The 16298-nt window shown below is 30.3% G+C and overlaps 2 protein-coding genes across 2 annotated transcripts; both read right to left on the bottom strand.

The window, feature by feature from the left end:
• Window positions 1-388: 388 nt before the first annotated feature.
• On the bottom strand, window positions 389-1603 carry LOC139426440 (general transcription factor II-I repeat domain-containing protein 2-like). The gene has a single exon (XM_071185326.2). The coding sequence runs from the start codon at window positions 1601-1603 to the stop codon at window positions 389-391; it is 1215 nt and encodes a 404-aa protein (XP_071041427.2).
• A 4738-nt stretch (window positions 1604-6341) lies between these two features.
• Window positions 6342-14597, bottom strand: LOC122272408 (uncharacterized). Its single transcript, XM_071184891.2, has 5 exons — window positions 14541-14597; window positions 12704-12755; window positions 11233-11258; window positions 9368-9443; window positions 6342-6556 (listed from the first exon to the last, which is right to left on the bottom strand). Exons 1-5 carry the CDS (start codon window positions 14579-14581, stop codon window positions 6407-6409), a joined length of 345 nt encoding a protein of 114 aa, XP_071040992.2. The 5' UTR covers window positions 14582-14597; the 3' UTR covers window positions 6342-6406.
• Window positions 14598-16298: the final 1701 nt, after the last annotated feature.

Below are 16298 nucleotides of genomic sequence, written 5' to 3'. Positions count from 1 at the left end.
TAAAGAAACACAGAATTGTAATGAGTAAAGACATGTATAATATGCAGAAAATTTAACTTCAGTATATAATAACTAACAAATTATTGAAATGAATCCAACTAATATTTTATACATTTTAAATAAAAACATAACTTATAAAAAGCATAATGACATACGAAATACTAATGAGATTTATGCAATTGAGATTTTCCACTGACAATAGTTTGTAGTTGTGGACTAATTTTACTTGTACCAATTATTAAAAGAGATTTAAGATGCTCATCAGTTAATTTAGATCAGTAAACATTTTTTGTGTACTTCATTTTGGAGAAGGTCTTCTCACACAAATAAGTAGTACCAAAAACAGAAAACAGCCCACGAGCAAATTTATGCAAATTATCAAATTGTGTCAGTGGAAGACTCTTATAAAATTCCAACAAAATGAGTTTTGATATTTGTTCTTAATTATATCACTGCAATGTAGATCAATCATTTCCATTTGAAGTTCCGGGGCTAGGGTTTCAATGTCAGTATCAAAAAGATTCTGAAAAATCTTAATTTGATTCGCAATGGCATCAAAGTCCGAGAAACGAGTATCAAAATTTATTTTCAAAGCACTCAAAGTTTCGATTGCAAAATCGATAGGAAACTCAGTCTCAGTGGTGTGGCTGAATATTTCACATGTTTTAAAATGTGAAAAACATTTACTTCGTAGATGTGATTGAAACAGTATCAATTTCTTCCGGAATGATTTGATATTAGTGTATAAATCAGGAAGATGCTGGTTTTCTCCTTGCAATCTCAAATTCAGTTCGTTCACATGTTTTGTCAAATCAACATAGAATGCTAACTTCCACAGCCATGCGTTGTTTTGTAATTCAGTAAGAGGGCGATGCTTTTCATTCAAAAAAATTTTTATCACTGCTCGAAGTTCAAAAAAACGCTGAAGGTCTTTCCCACAACTAAGCCAACGTACGGCAGTATGATAAGGTAAGTCATTTTCTCCAATCTCTGCAATAAATTGTCGGAATTGTCGGTGATTCAGCCCAAAAGATCTGATAAAATTAACCGTTGATATGACTGGTTTCAGAACTTCAGACATATCCAAACATTTTCCGCACAAAGACTGTTGATGAATGATACAATGTAAGACTAATGGTTTTGAACCACCGTCATTTTCTACAGCCTTTGACACAAGAGCGACCACTCCTTTATCTTTCCGACTCATGTTTCTGCTTCCATCAGTTGTAATACATTTCAAGTTTTTATATCGAAGGTTCTTTTGAATTATGGCCATTTCAAATCCTTTAAAAATATCTGTACCAGTAGTTGTGCCATGAATACTATTCATATCAAGAAATTCTTCATGCACTTCATAGCTTTTATCTACTCCTCGAATATAAATCAACACCTGAGCAGTATCTGACACATCCGTTGACTCATCCAAGGCCAAAGAAAACCACTCAACATGTCCATTTTTGTCGAACAGTTGAGAGGATATCTTTTCAGCGATGTTTTCTACCCTTCGAGCCACAGTGTTTGCTGACATACTGACAGTTTTTAATAAATTTACCTTTTCAGGGCACATTTCTTCGGCTACTGCAATTATGCATTCTTTGATCATTTCTCCATCGGTGAATGGTTTTCCACGTTTCGAAATTTCAAGAGCCCCACGAAAGCTGGCACGAGTTGCAGCCTCTTGCTCAGTTTTGAGTTTTGTAAATCAAGATTGCTGCGATTTCAATCCGCGCTTCATAGCTTCGAATTTTTCTGTCCGCAAACTTCCTGTATATTTTGAGTAATTTCGAAAATGTTTTGTTTCATAATGACGTTTAATGTTATATTCTTTGAGAACGGCTATGCTTTCATTGCAAATCAAACATAGCGCATTGTTACTGGACTCAATTACGAAACACTGAATGTTCCACTGATCTCTGAATTTTCTGCATTCACTATCAATTTTTCGCTTCTTTTCCATACTACTAAATCACACACAAAAGCAACAATTCAAATCAAAATACTGTTACAAAGATGTCTTAAACTTAAACACGCACAAACACGTCTTAAAGAGGTACGCGCTATTTTATTTCACAACAGTGTCATAGGAACTGACTTGTGGTTGCGCCACTAGCCTTCTTATATATTCCAATTACTGCCATCTAGAAGTGAGTGGAAGACACCAGAACTTTCTCGAACCAACGAGATTATTCAGTACGTGCTATTAGCGCCATCTGTTAGCGATAGAAGGTACTACCTATTTCCGCCTGTGTCCACCAGATGTCGTGTCACGTTACTCCTCATGGCTCGTTCTCTACGACTAATCTAGAAATTACAGATGATGACAGGAAAATTAATAATATGCAGTGTTGCCGTTTTGCGGACTTTAGTCCGGTTAGCAGCCTTTTTTAAACGTTGCGTACTTTTTCGGACTTGTTTTTTCATCAGTGGACAATTTCACTTTTTACCACCGGCAACAATGATAATATGGTTTTGGCCCTCGGAACTTACTGGAGTAATCAGTATGGCCCTAAGGCTGGAAAGTATAGAGACCCCTGTTCTAGATCATCAATATGTCCTAAGATGAAAAATAAATTATCATTCACTGCTCAAAACAATTAAAGGATATTGAGGTTTATCTTACACCTGGAGAATTGTTTGAACGATTGATGTATTAACAACTGACGTAGCTGGGTATATGAGATAAAAATGAAATTTGCTTGGCAGAAAAAAAATGCGTTTTATTGTGCAGTCGGTTACAACAGGGAAAAAACAAACACAATTTGTGCATATGAGAAAAATAAATGAAATAAAGATGTTTCCTTAAAAAAAATCGTATTTAGCAAGGGGTATGGTTTCCACGGATCCGAAGAGCTCTTTCCGGTTCATGGAGAGTTTATGGGGATAGGAGTCCAGAAATTCGTCTGCCTAGAATGTCCTAAACATGTGCGAGTGGGTTCATGTCCGGAGAACACGCTGAAATATCCATTCGTATGATTCTTTCCTCCGAAAGGAAATCATTCACCAAGTTAGCACGATGTGGCCTGCGATTATCGTCCATTAACATGAAGTCATCTCCAATAGAGCCAGAGTTTGGGACTATTAGACAAATCAAATTCGTTGTCGCTAAAGAGTCATCTTCGGCATCAACCTCAAAATTGGAAACTGCGAAGTTTGAAACATTTGTGACTCTCTTCTTTCATTTGATACAAAACAAATTTGCTTGAACCATTACTTTATACAAGACTTACTATATCATTTAATTGTTTTAAACAGTGTATATCAAAAAATTTCTTTTCATTCTTATTAAAATTTGATTGAAATAAATTTTCTTACAAATAGAAATATAATAGGAAATATTAGAAATGTTTACATTTTTTTCGAGAAATAGTTAAAAACATATATGGTATTGAAAGTTACTGAATGGCTTGCTATGCCAGTAGGTTATTTGTTTAATTTTAAAATTTCCATTTTTTAAAATTGCAGCAGCACTTGCTATGCGTCCTTCGCTGGCGCGTAAAAACACTCCGCACAGCCGCATAAGGAATAAAAACATATTAAACAACAATTTGAAAACTTTAAGACATTCGAAATGCAGAAACAATTAGAGCAAAGAAACATTAAATAGAATATCAACATAGAAATATAAGCAGAAAATCAATCAGTTAGAAGTGCCTGCAACTGTTCCCTAGCATTCCAGTATCTGTCATAGATGTTGCCAGGGGCTGAGGGGTAGACCCCCAAATGCTTAGCATTCATTGGGGAGTCCTCCCCGCACAAGACTCAGTTTGGATCGGAAAAGAAATTAAGTCTATGGAGGTTAGCAGCAAGGCAGTCGTGTCCGGTTTCCAACCTAAAGGCAGCGCTACCACATTGCGTCTTGGGTAAACAAGAATCATATTCAGAGTCTCCCTCCAGACCTTGTCACCAATTTGTTCATTTAAATTATTTTCCTGACTTTTAATTATAGTGTTTATAATTATTCTATTTGTGGAAGTGAAAGGAGTTTATCTCTGGGAGCTCTGTAAAATACCAGCTCCTTTTTTAGCAAGAAGATCTGCCCTCTCTTTTCCATAGATATTACTGTGAGAAGGAACCCACTGTAACACAATATTCTTTTTTAATGACAAAATTAGCCCAAAATTCTCTTTACAGCTTTTAATTCCAAGAGAGTCCAAAAAATCAACAGATGTTCCTGCTTGGATTGCCGAGATAGAGTCGACAAATATAACGACATTCTCTATGTCATCTATTCTTGATAATAGTTGTTGAGAAGTAGTTCTAATCGCCTCCACTTCACCACAAAAAGGAATTGTGTTTGGTCAAAAACTCAAATAAAATGAAAATTGTTCAGAAAAAATACAATCGTACCCACTGACTTTTATCCAAATTTTGGAAAATTTAATCACAACAACATTACAACACAAACCCTCACAGAATTTAACACCGAGATGTGGCGAACCCGGAGAAGGAGCAACCCTGTAGGGTCCGAACGGGGCGAGCCACATACCTGTTAAATCACATAGCGAGCAACCCGGCACGACTGGGTTGATGTGCTAACAGAGAAAGACTTCCTATACTATTCTCATATCAGACTGCTCAACTTGATGTTATCTCCTATGCTCCATATAAATATCTGTTTATCTGTATATTATGTAAATATCTGTACATAGTACTATTATTTTCTGCTCGTGTTTTTATAATTACTTGTTGTTTATATCTCAGTTTGCAAATAATCTCAGTATTTTAATAATTTATATGTGATCCTAACCTTACTCCTTGAAAATGGAGTCTCTCTTACCCCTCTTAAATTGAGTTAATTTATGACTTTATGTATATATATATATATATATATATATATATATATATATATATATATATATATATATATATATATATCTTTCTAGCTCCTGTCTCACAGACTAAGATGAATCGGTTAGTGGTGCTTCGCTCCAAATGCCGAGTTTTTAATCATGCCCAACATTCGGCATTTAAAACTGCTTCGGTGGTTTCTTTACTCTGTGCCACTAGTGCAAGGTCGGTTCTACCCTTCGACAATGGGAATAAAGGGGCCAGAGGAGGAGGTATAACTTCTGGATTATCAGGGTTGCTGAATTTTTACCTAATTTTTGCCACTTTATGAATAAAACCTTCTTGAGATTTTAGTCTTCTGTTATGGTTGTTATATTTTCTCCAATAATTGTTTGAAGGCAGACGAATTAGCTTTTCATATAAGCATAAAGTTTTATGCTGAATAATTACTTCAATAGATTTATTCTTCGTAATCAGCAGCATAGCATTAATTGGGGTTGTTTAAATAGCTCCAACAATTAGTCTCAAAGCTTGGTCCTGAGCAGTCTCCAACGCTGGAACGCTGGAAATGGGTTAGATCTTGGCATTAAGCGCTTCTAACCGATTCATCGAATCTAGTAGGTCATAAAGTAGATTGTCCTTAAATCACAAGATATTTGTCAGATATCTACAAAAAGTGAAGAAAAATCATCATTGGGATGGGGTATTCCCCTGAAGAAGAGTCTGAAAAAGGCAGAGTGCCTCCTGATTTTTCAAAAGTTCTTGTAACTCTTTCATTAGAGTAACCAAACGATGAGCTGAGGTTGCTGTAGTTCAGGCTTTGTTGATGAATCTTTTTCTCCTGGGGCGGGCCTCGCATCCGGAGAAGTTTGAAGTATGGTCCTTTTGGCAATTGAAGCATGTAGCTGGTGTATCTTTACTCTTTTTTCACTGGAATGAATAGTGCCCTCCGGCGCACTTCATACATCTTGGTTCGGAAGTGCAGGTTCGCTGTGAATGGCCGAAGCCTTAACATCGGAAGCACTGTAGCGGCCGTCTCCAAAGCTGTCATTTGAGCTTGTTATAAGTGCTTCAGAGAAATAGGTAACCGGTTTTATATACATTTCATTCGTAACTTTGTTTAGTGAAAAATATCATCTCATGGAAACTATGATTTTCTTATCAACCACTTACATTTCAATCCAGACAGCACATTTTCAATTTATTTACCTTTTGACCAACTTTTATGTTTTATCTATTTAGTTATAATATAAAAATGAATTTTAGTTTTAAGATCTGGCATTGAAAAAATATTAATATGCATCTTCTACGCACCCAAAATTTATTAACTAGTTCATTTATTAAAAGTATGTCGATAGATGGGAAACGCAAACAGCCTTTTGATTTAAAAGATAATAATATTTCCATTTATTGCATTCTTTTTAACACATTTCTTATGAAAAATAAAGAATCAAATACGTAAAAGATTTTATTACGCATTTATTAAAAGTTAATAATCTTCTATATTTCTACAAATAGAGAAATAATGATGAATGCATTTGCAAACTGCATGCTTCATATTATGATGATGCTTTGCTTCTTTTTGTTTTCAAATTGACATTTCAATGATTTCTTTTCTTCAAGAAATTCGATTTTTGAAAACTTTCTTGGGCATGAAGGGATAGTAGAGCAAGTAGCACAATGATTCTAAGAGATCAAATATCGACACGAGGCTGATGCCCAACCACATTCCCATGTAACCTCCTATGTAACTGAACAATTCAATACTCTGTAAAAATAAAATTTGTAAAAAAAATATACGCATGAATATAAGTATTTTACATTCTATTATATATAGTAGAGTGTCTAGTTTTTGTGCTTCCAACATAATTACTATTTTACAACATTCACGTTTTGAAAAGAAATTGTATTTACTAATTCAACTTTATTTGTTATTTTTGGAAAGAGTGTCGTTACTAAATCTGATAATTTTCGATGAACTCGAAATGTTTAATGGGGTTTTCACTATCATGCAACATTTTAATGCATCCCTCTATTGAGTAATGTTACTGTAACAATTTTGAACCATCAATTGTACTTCCATGTAATGAAAACTCCCAGCCGGTCTCGGTAATTTTTCATATTTCCTTTTATTATTTTTGCTTGTGCTTATATATCTAAATTAAAATTTTGTAGTCCACAAAAGAAATAAAATGCATTCAGATGTTATAATTTGCCATCGTTTTTGATTGGTGTTCTAACTCAAAACTTAAATTATATTATTTCCCAATAAATGCGAATCCATAAAGAAAACTTTTCAAAAAATAAAATATTGACAAGTCATTGGAATGTATTTTTGTACAGTGTCCTCTAAAAAGCGGACCACCCTCAATAACTTTTGATTCAATGATTGGATCTTCAAGCTCTAGGACTCAACGTTCTATGGCTCAAGGTGGTGACCTCAAATATGCTAATTAGTTTGAACAGATATTTTTTAAAATTACGAAATCAGACTCAAAAACGAACTTTCTCTGCATAAATATGCCTTTTTTCGGTGGATTCGTATTTTTGAGCTCTTAAATATAGGGGATAGCCGCAATCTGTGAAATATGGTTCACATAGTTTGGTCAAGAGAGCCGTCCAAATTTTGGACCACCGAATGTTAATTTTTTTTTTGTTTTGCGTATTTTGCTATATCTCGTGAACGTTTTAACAGAATTAAAAAGATTTTTACCCACAATTATGAAAAGTTGTTTATCCAAAAATAATATATGCAAAAAAAATAACTTTTAAAAATATTTATTATTTTTTATTACTTTATTTAATAATGATCGAAAATATTTTGAATTGAATGATACACCATTTTTTTTAGATAATTTTTAAGAATGTCATCTTACATGGCAAAATACAAAATTTAAGCAAAATCAGTTGAACAGTTCATAAGAATTTGAATTTCAAAAATTTCAGAAAGTTAAAATTTTGCCGATTTTGCTGACAATTTGTATTTGCTTTGTAAAATTTTTGTTACGTTGAAAAATGAAATCCAACTAAATATTTTTTTCACAAAAATTACTTTAATTTTAAGTAAATAATTCTTAATTGGAAATTAATTAAAAAAAAAAAAAAAAAATTTAATTTTATATTTAGCCCTATTTTAAATTAAAGTGATTAAAATTCAACGCAACCTGTTAAGCTTATTTTAATTAAGAATAAAGTACAAAACATTTTATTTTACTCGAAGAAAGAAATTCTGGTAAAATAACCATACTGTATGATAGTGAAATATCTAGTTAAAAACAACAACAGAATTCTGGTTAATAAAACAAAATAATATGATATTTAAGCCATTCATTATGTAAATATCCGTTTATATGTTAATGATTCACTGTGCATTTCGATTTACAAAAGTACAGTTACAGCAAATTTATTAAAGTACGAAACATAAATGTAAATTTAACCGAATAAATGGTTTTATGCCATTGTCCTAAGGCATCGTGATGAAATTACCAAATTTTACCAATATTACTAAATTTTAACGCACATAATAAAATCATATTTCATTGTTAATTTCAGCAAATTCGTTACAAACTCCGGGAAAAATTACTGAACTTTTTGGTTTTAACTAAAGTGAGAATCATGGTAAATTTTATCATATTCTGGTAGTTTGACTATATTTATTTTTTCGGTGTCTGTTTAATTTTATTTTTAGTTAAGGAAAAAATTTGTTGTTATAACCTGTTTTAATTTCTTTCTTTTTTTTAACTTTTCGGAATCGATTTTAATGTGGTTATATTCAAAGTATTAGTTTATATTAGATCAAAATTTAGAACTAATCTTAATATTTAATAGAATCATGCAGACTAATACTATTCACAATAAGTATAAAAATAAATTTTTGCGAACTAAAATGTCCACTTAATAGTTTTCGTGGAAAAAGAAATTACAATTCCTCCTGTTAATAGAACCAAAACATACGGTATTTGAAATATTTATTTTGTAATTTTTCCATTTATATAGTATCCGTTTGCAAAAAATTCTAGTTTTTAAAAAACGAAATATTTAATTTAAAAAAAAACTGAAAACTAAATTTAACGGAATAAATGGTTTCTAAGGAATGTTCTAAAGTATAATAATAAAATTACTAAATATTTATACAGTTACCAAACTTTATCACTTCTTCTAAAATCAAACTTTTTATTATAATTAATTTTACCAGATTTGATACCAAATTGGTTCTGTAGAAATTACCAAGCTGTTTGGTGTTCCCAAAGAGCCAGTAACGCTGCAAATTTTACCATACTCTTGTGGTTTTGATTATACTTTGTATTTCGTAGCCTCAATATTTTGAATTCGACGAAATAGGAAAAAAAGTAAATTTTACTTAAAGAGAGCGTTTTTGTATTTTAAACTTACTTTATTTCTCAACGTAAAAGTTGACAGCACGAATGACGTAACATATTAAATGTTATTCAAAAAACAAACCAGAACTAACGTTTTTAAGTTGTTCGAATTTCTTTACTTGCTCCAACTTTTACTTTAATACTAATTATGACACTCAACTTCTAATGATATACTTTACGATAGGAACTCCAATACTTACTTTATACTTTGGTTCAAATATGTGTTTTGACAATTGGAACTTTCTGAAGGATACGCTAAGAAATACATCGCTTTTCCTGAAGAAAATATCTTAATTAGACTTACATTGAAAAAAGTAAGTTTTATCTAATTTAGTACTTATTCTTAGCAATCAGTTTATAGCAAGATATCTATAATGAATATCTTAAAAATGCGTTAATTATTAAATTATGTGAATGTAAGTTTCACAAATTTTCCATCTTCTTAATAAATAAGAGAGGTTTCTTTTTGAATTTGCATTAACAAAAATGTCCAATTTATGTACATTAGAATAAATGAATGAAAATTTTATGCAACGTTTTTAATATGAATTTCATAAGTATTTATTAGATGAATGCATGTAAACAATAAATTGTTAAATTAACAGTTTTGTAATTGACTTAAATTTATAAAATATTTTATTCGGTAATTTATAATTTATATTACCTGCTAATTAACATGACAAAAGATTTTTTTTCAAAATTTTAATTTCAATTTTGAAATTTTTTAGTAAGTGAGAAAAATGTGTCTGTCTTTATGAAACGTTTTAAAGCATCGATAAATTCTAACATCTGATAAGAAGGATCTGAATACTTTGAAAAGCTATGTCGTTGCATTAAATGTACAGTAAGATGTGGTTTTAAATAAACGGATAAGGTACTCAGAAATATCTCAAAAGAAGAAGGTTCTAAAGCTGGCCCCGATGTATATTTTCCAGTTAAAAATCTATTTATCTAACAATCTATTTATCTAACAACGTAGTTGGAAAAAAAATTATCATATTCGGACAAATATCTACAATGTTTTTCAACCAGAAAAATTGTTTCTTTAAGAATTATTTTTTAGATATTTTTTATTGTTGTTGCGAAGAATATTTCGCAATAACAATATATGCATCAAGTATGTCATATGTCAAAAGTAGAATAATAACGCATATATAATGTTAAAGAAGAGTAATAACTCATATTGTCAAAAGCAGAGTAATAACGCATATATATTAAGAGTAGCAAATTAATATTTTAATAGGAAAGAAATACGGTATCGAAATTTAACAAACCACTGCTTGTGCAGGGAGGCGAAAAAAAACTCATGCACATGAAGGAAAAAAATTATGGTACATTTATTTACTGAACTAGTAATATAATATCATTTCAGCATAAAAAATGAAAGAAACATAAATTCTGGTAATAAAACTGAGTTGTATGGTATTTAAATTACGCATTCGGTAATTTTCATGTTCGAATGGTTACGATTTAATTAAAAGGCAGTAGTCCTTATTATCACATATTTAGTAAATTTTCAAAGATTTACCGAAGCAAACTTTACCGAAGACATGTTTTTTTTTGCTATGTTCAAAGGTCTGATGAAATCACAACATTTACGACAATTACAACATTTACTTAATAAAACAATATTTAATTATTTATTTTACCACAATCCATAATCAAAGAATTTAGGTAAATTTCAATGTGATTTTCGAATGTTCCTGCAGAAACAGAAGCGCGGTGCATAATAAAATATCCTGAAACCTTTTTTTTTTCACAGTGAAGGTGAAGAAGGGAAAAAGGAGGAGTTGAAAGACGACTATAGAAGATGAAATTATTTTCATGAAATAAACGTAATGTTTGTGATTTTCATTTTCATTTCAAACTTAAATAAAAATTATCGTCAAAAATTACCAGAATACCACGAATACTATTACCAGAAAACTACTACGAGAACAACAAAAGTCAAGGAAATTTTTAATCAAATTCTTTGATTATGAAGTTCATAATAAATAATAAAGTATAGTCATGTATAATAAAGTATAATAATAAAGTATAGTCATGTGAATCTTAATGAGCTTACCTGCAATTTATATCATCTTGATCGCACTGAAAAAAATATTAAAGCACTGATTATTCAAAACGAATTTTTTTTAAAGTTAATTTAGAACACAGATAAATTTAAGTTTACTTCTTTGAGCTTTTTTTATTACACAGAGGGTGTTCTATAAGGATCACCCTTGTGATGAATTTTCAGAATAATTTAAAAATAGGATAAAGAATTAGACCTATTGGGGGGTCAATAATTAATGCTTCAGCAATGAAAATACAAAAGAGACATCGAAATCTGAGAAACCAAAGTACAGGAAAGTGAATGGAACAATACGGTAAGCTAGATAGCGAAAGAGACATAGAGAATAACAGTTGTTACACTGAGAGAAATAGGCGTTCGAAATTGAATATGCAATATTGACTTTTAATTTCATCACATACTCAAAATAGATTCGATACATACTTATTCAAATTCGATACTCAAACGTACTTATATTTGGTTACGGGTAGGAACTAAAAATTAAAACATCTCATACTCTTTTTTCTAAACTAATAGTGTGGCATGGGACACAAGAAAATAAGAATGCCATGTGTTTATTTTTGAATAGATTGCCGCATCAAAAAAAGTGTGAAAAAAATGAATATGGTCTGACGTTTTCTAGTACATCACAGAATCCAAATATCATTATCTTCGGCAAATGGTTTCAACAGGTAAATGACCACTGCAATCAACCTGCAAAGGGACCAAAGGTCTAAAGCAAAGAGTCTATCTCTCTGTCTAGGCATGTCTTCGGATCATTATCACGGATGTTTCCCAGAACGTTGCCAAACGCCCATTACGTAGCTCAAGTGCGACATATACTCTTACCCTTCATGCGGATTTAAAACGATTCAATTTTTTTCTTTGAATTAGGTGTTGTTTAAATTAGAAAATTACAGTGGTGCCAACTGCTTTCAGCTAAAGATTCAATAAATTTGTAGCGAGTTAAATAATAAAACGTGCGGAATAAAGACAATTACCTTAAAAAAGACCCCACGAGATAACTGCCATAATTTTGCAATTTATTTGATATTTTGAATTTTCGAAATATATAGGTGGAAGAATTTCTTAAATTGAAAAATTCTAAATTAAATATAGTTAGTTAAAATTTCTTCACCTCTCGAAAATAGTTTTTACTTAAAGCGGAGTAAGCTCGCATCTGTAATATTATAATCATAATTAAATTAATGTTAAAAATATTTTAAACATTACTTTTTCTTGCAACACATTTTTTTATGCAGTAAATACAAAATATGGTTTGCTATTAAGTGTTTTATTTTTATGAATCAATTTAAACTTATAGTTTAGTTTTCGGCACATCCAACCCTTTCGAATAATAAAAATAACAAACTATCAATGCTTTAATGTTAATTAAAACGTTCAATAAAATTTAATTACATTAATTAATATCATGCATTAAAATTGGGCATGTTTAAATTAATTAAAATACATATATATTTACCAAACGTGTACTAAATTCTATTTCGTCATATTTAACATCATATGTCTGCTCACTTCATAACCAGGATTTAATATGAAAAACAAAGAAGTTTTAATGATACATGGGTAACATTAATAAAAAAGAACAAATGTATTACAATTCTTGAAATTAAAAAACAATTGTATTGAAATTACTGAAATGTATGGTAATGACAGTTATAATGAAAAAAACAGCATAATTTTTGTTTAATGAAACCCATGTATGCGATATTTAAAGCAGACATTAAATTTTTCTGTCATGTATATAGAAACAGTTTACCAGAAATTCTTGTTTTCAAACTACAGTTTTTATTACCATACATTTAGTAAAATTTCAAATCTGTAAATTTAATTTAATCGAATAAATTATTTTTATGGCATGCTCTACGGCACTGTAATAAAATAACAAAATTTAATCACATTCATCAAAATGTAATACATATTTTAAAATCATATTTTACTGATAGTTTTACCAAAACTATTACTAAAGCGTTTCGGGAGAAATTACGGAGTATTTTGTTGTTTACATAGAACCAGAAACGTTTTGAAGTTTACCATATTTTAGTAGTTTGGGCCTTATGTTTTTACTCAGTGTATTACTAAATGTTTTTGAAAAAAGATATTTGAGAATACATAATTAAAAAAATAGCTTTTTATAATCATGAAAAATGCTTTATTTAAATTTATATCTGATAAGACTAATAGTAACCGACCTACCCCCTAAGGAGTTTACGGATAAAGGTTTCACCCGTTATATCTGATAAAGCAGTTATTTTTGAAATCACTCACCGTAATGTTTTAGGAACTAAAAATATTGTATAATATTAAAAACAAATTTCAGAAGGCAGGAAATCAAAAAGTTGATACTTGATAATTATGATATATATAATAATTTTCAAAAAATCGAAAAGTGTAAAAAGAGACTTTATACATTTAGTTTCAGGTAGTTACGTATTATCTAGTTGAGCATTAATGCCACATCTGAAAATAAATTTGGAAATAGATCAAACTTCACTGTCGAATTTTTTTGCATACATTAACTTATTTTTTTTATTTTGTCAATTTCTTTTTAATCAATTACTGTGTTAAAATAAAATTGATAGATACTAAAATAACTTTGACGCGATCTTGGCAAAAATGGCCTATAGAATAATATAATTCTTTTCGTCGAGAAAAACTCGTTTGCTATCATACTAAGATAAAATCACATACTATGATATTCGAAACTTATTCATTTTCTTAAAAACTAAATGCTACCAAAAACTGTATTTATTCTAGAAATGAAACAAAGTGTTTTGAAAACTCCTTAAAATGCTTCCAAGAGTTCGAATAAAATTTGTTACTGATTTATGGAATGTACGAGTTTTAAATGAATATCAAATAAAAAGTGGGAAAAAAGTACAAAATAATTAATATTAAATTTAAAATAGGGAAAAAAAAGAATAATAATTATTTAATTACAAATAAGAAAAAGGAACAAAATAATTATTATTTAATTCAGAAAAGAAAAAAATACAAAATAAAAAGAGGAAGAAAAAAAAAAAGATATTATTTTATTTAAAATAGGAAAAAAAAATACAAACTAATATTAATTTAAAAATAAGTAAAAGTTCAATATATCTATTATTATATTAAAAATAGCTAGTAAATGCAAAATAATTAATACTATACTAAAGACATGAAAAAAGGAAAAAATTAATAGTGAATTAAGAAAAGTAAAATTTTTGTCTAAAACGTGATGAGATATCCTTAAAGAGAACTTCATGTAAAGAATAATTTTCATTTTTAATTTTCTTTGAACTTTCCCAATTATTACTCACCGACATGCGGGTTGGCATTTGCTGCCGCAGTCTTTAATCATTTCATTAGTTGTAGTTTTTTCACCTGAAATGTCAAAAAAGATAAGACTAGTAATTGTATCGACACTGTTTACGTTATTTTACGTGTCTATTTATCTCAAACCATTGTCAGTGCTCGATATAGCAACTTGTGGTTCTAACAGAATTGAGCGTCGTCAATTAGGTCACTTTGTCGTGAGGACACAAATTTATAACAAATATTAAAATATGTATCATAAATACTGGTAATATACTTAATTCCCGGAATAAAATTAATAAAAATACCCTTTTACCATACTTGCTTCTGTATCAGAATATTTAATCATTGAAAAAGCTGTAAAATAAATCTTTTTAAGGGGAAATGGAAATAAATTAATCAAGAAGGATTACTAAATAAACCAGGTGGGATTATAGTGCATTGGGGAAACACTCTCAGTGAGTCTGTGGTGCCTCTCAGAAATCATTTTTTGATGGACCTGAGGGGAAAGTTTTAATTAAAACACGTGAGTAATGCATCCTGATATGCAAACACTCATTCAACTGCTTAATGATTGGACATCAATCAAAACGTGACTCAGAAATTATATATAAGAGTAAAAACTGAAACTGGAGAGCTTGCGAATACGATATCTAGGTGACTTGTGAAATAATAAATAAAATTCTATTTTTGGGTAGCTTGTAATTTTCTTGATACAAACACCACATAGGTGACTTGCGGACGTGATATGATCACGCCTACTTCGATGGATGGTCCACATTGAATAGTTGACTTGCTAATTGTGACTGCGTCATCGTTCTCCTCGCGCTGTTGCTTTTCAGTCTCATTTATACACAACGGAATCCTGCATACACTCGACTGCTAATAGCAACACAGAAGTGACTACACACACAACCATGAACTTAATACAGCTCTCATGGCTAAAGCTCGAAAACCGGTGACCTTACTTCGTCTCTCCCGGTCATCCACAAATACAGCAACTAGTGGTATCCTTTCATCGAATTCTAAATAAAATTCTTGTAGGGGAGTATTGTGGCGTAACTACCACTACGAAAATTAAACATCAATTCACTAGTATGTAAGACATGCTAACTTGATTTAATCTTGAAGTACCTCTTGATAGATGAACGTTGGCATTGTCTAATGACCTTTCTCTCAGAAGTCGAATCTTTTATTTTCATTAATGGATCAAATTTAAGAGACGTTTTAATGTTTAATTGGGGCGTGGATTTGCTAAAAAAATAAAGGGGTAATAATCTGTACTTAATATCTTATGAATTAGAAAATTGAAAACAAAATATTTGTATAAGTTTCGTCTAGAAAGTAATTAACTTTTCAGGGTGAGGAGAAGCATCATCCTTAAAGAATGGGAATTTTTTTTTTCATTACCCGACTCCATAAAAATTATATAAAATATTTTATAACGTTTAATTACTTTAAATTTAAAAAAAAAATATTTAGAAAAAACACTGAATATATGCGGTGGATATTTTCTTGGGACGGATATATCGTTTTCCGGAAGGCAAACTGATTTGTATTATGACTAAGATTCAGATGAACTAAATTACAACATTTAATTGCTTTCAAATAAAAACATGAAAGTTAAAAAAAATTAGGGATATCTGAAATTTCTAGTTTTTGAGGGGCAGAAGGTGCATTAGAGAAAACATACTATTGTTTTTCATCCCTACCACCCATGTAAGTCAAACTCTTAAGTGCTTAAAAAATGCTGAAATATATTT

Source organism: Parasteatoda tepidariorum, chromosome 5 (assembly GCF_982258835.1).
Source record: "Parasteatoda tepidariorum strain Cologne lab strain chromosome 5, Ptep-v5.0, whole genome shotgun sequence".
NCBI lineage: Eukaryota > Metazoa > Arthropoda > Arachnida > Araneae > Theridiidae > Parasteatoda > Parasteatoda tepidariorum.
Note: the sequence above shows the minus strand (reverse complement) of the source record. Positions and strands in the feature narration are given on the sequence as shown.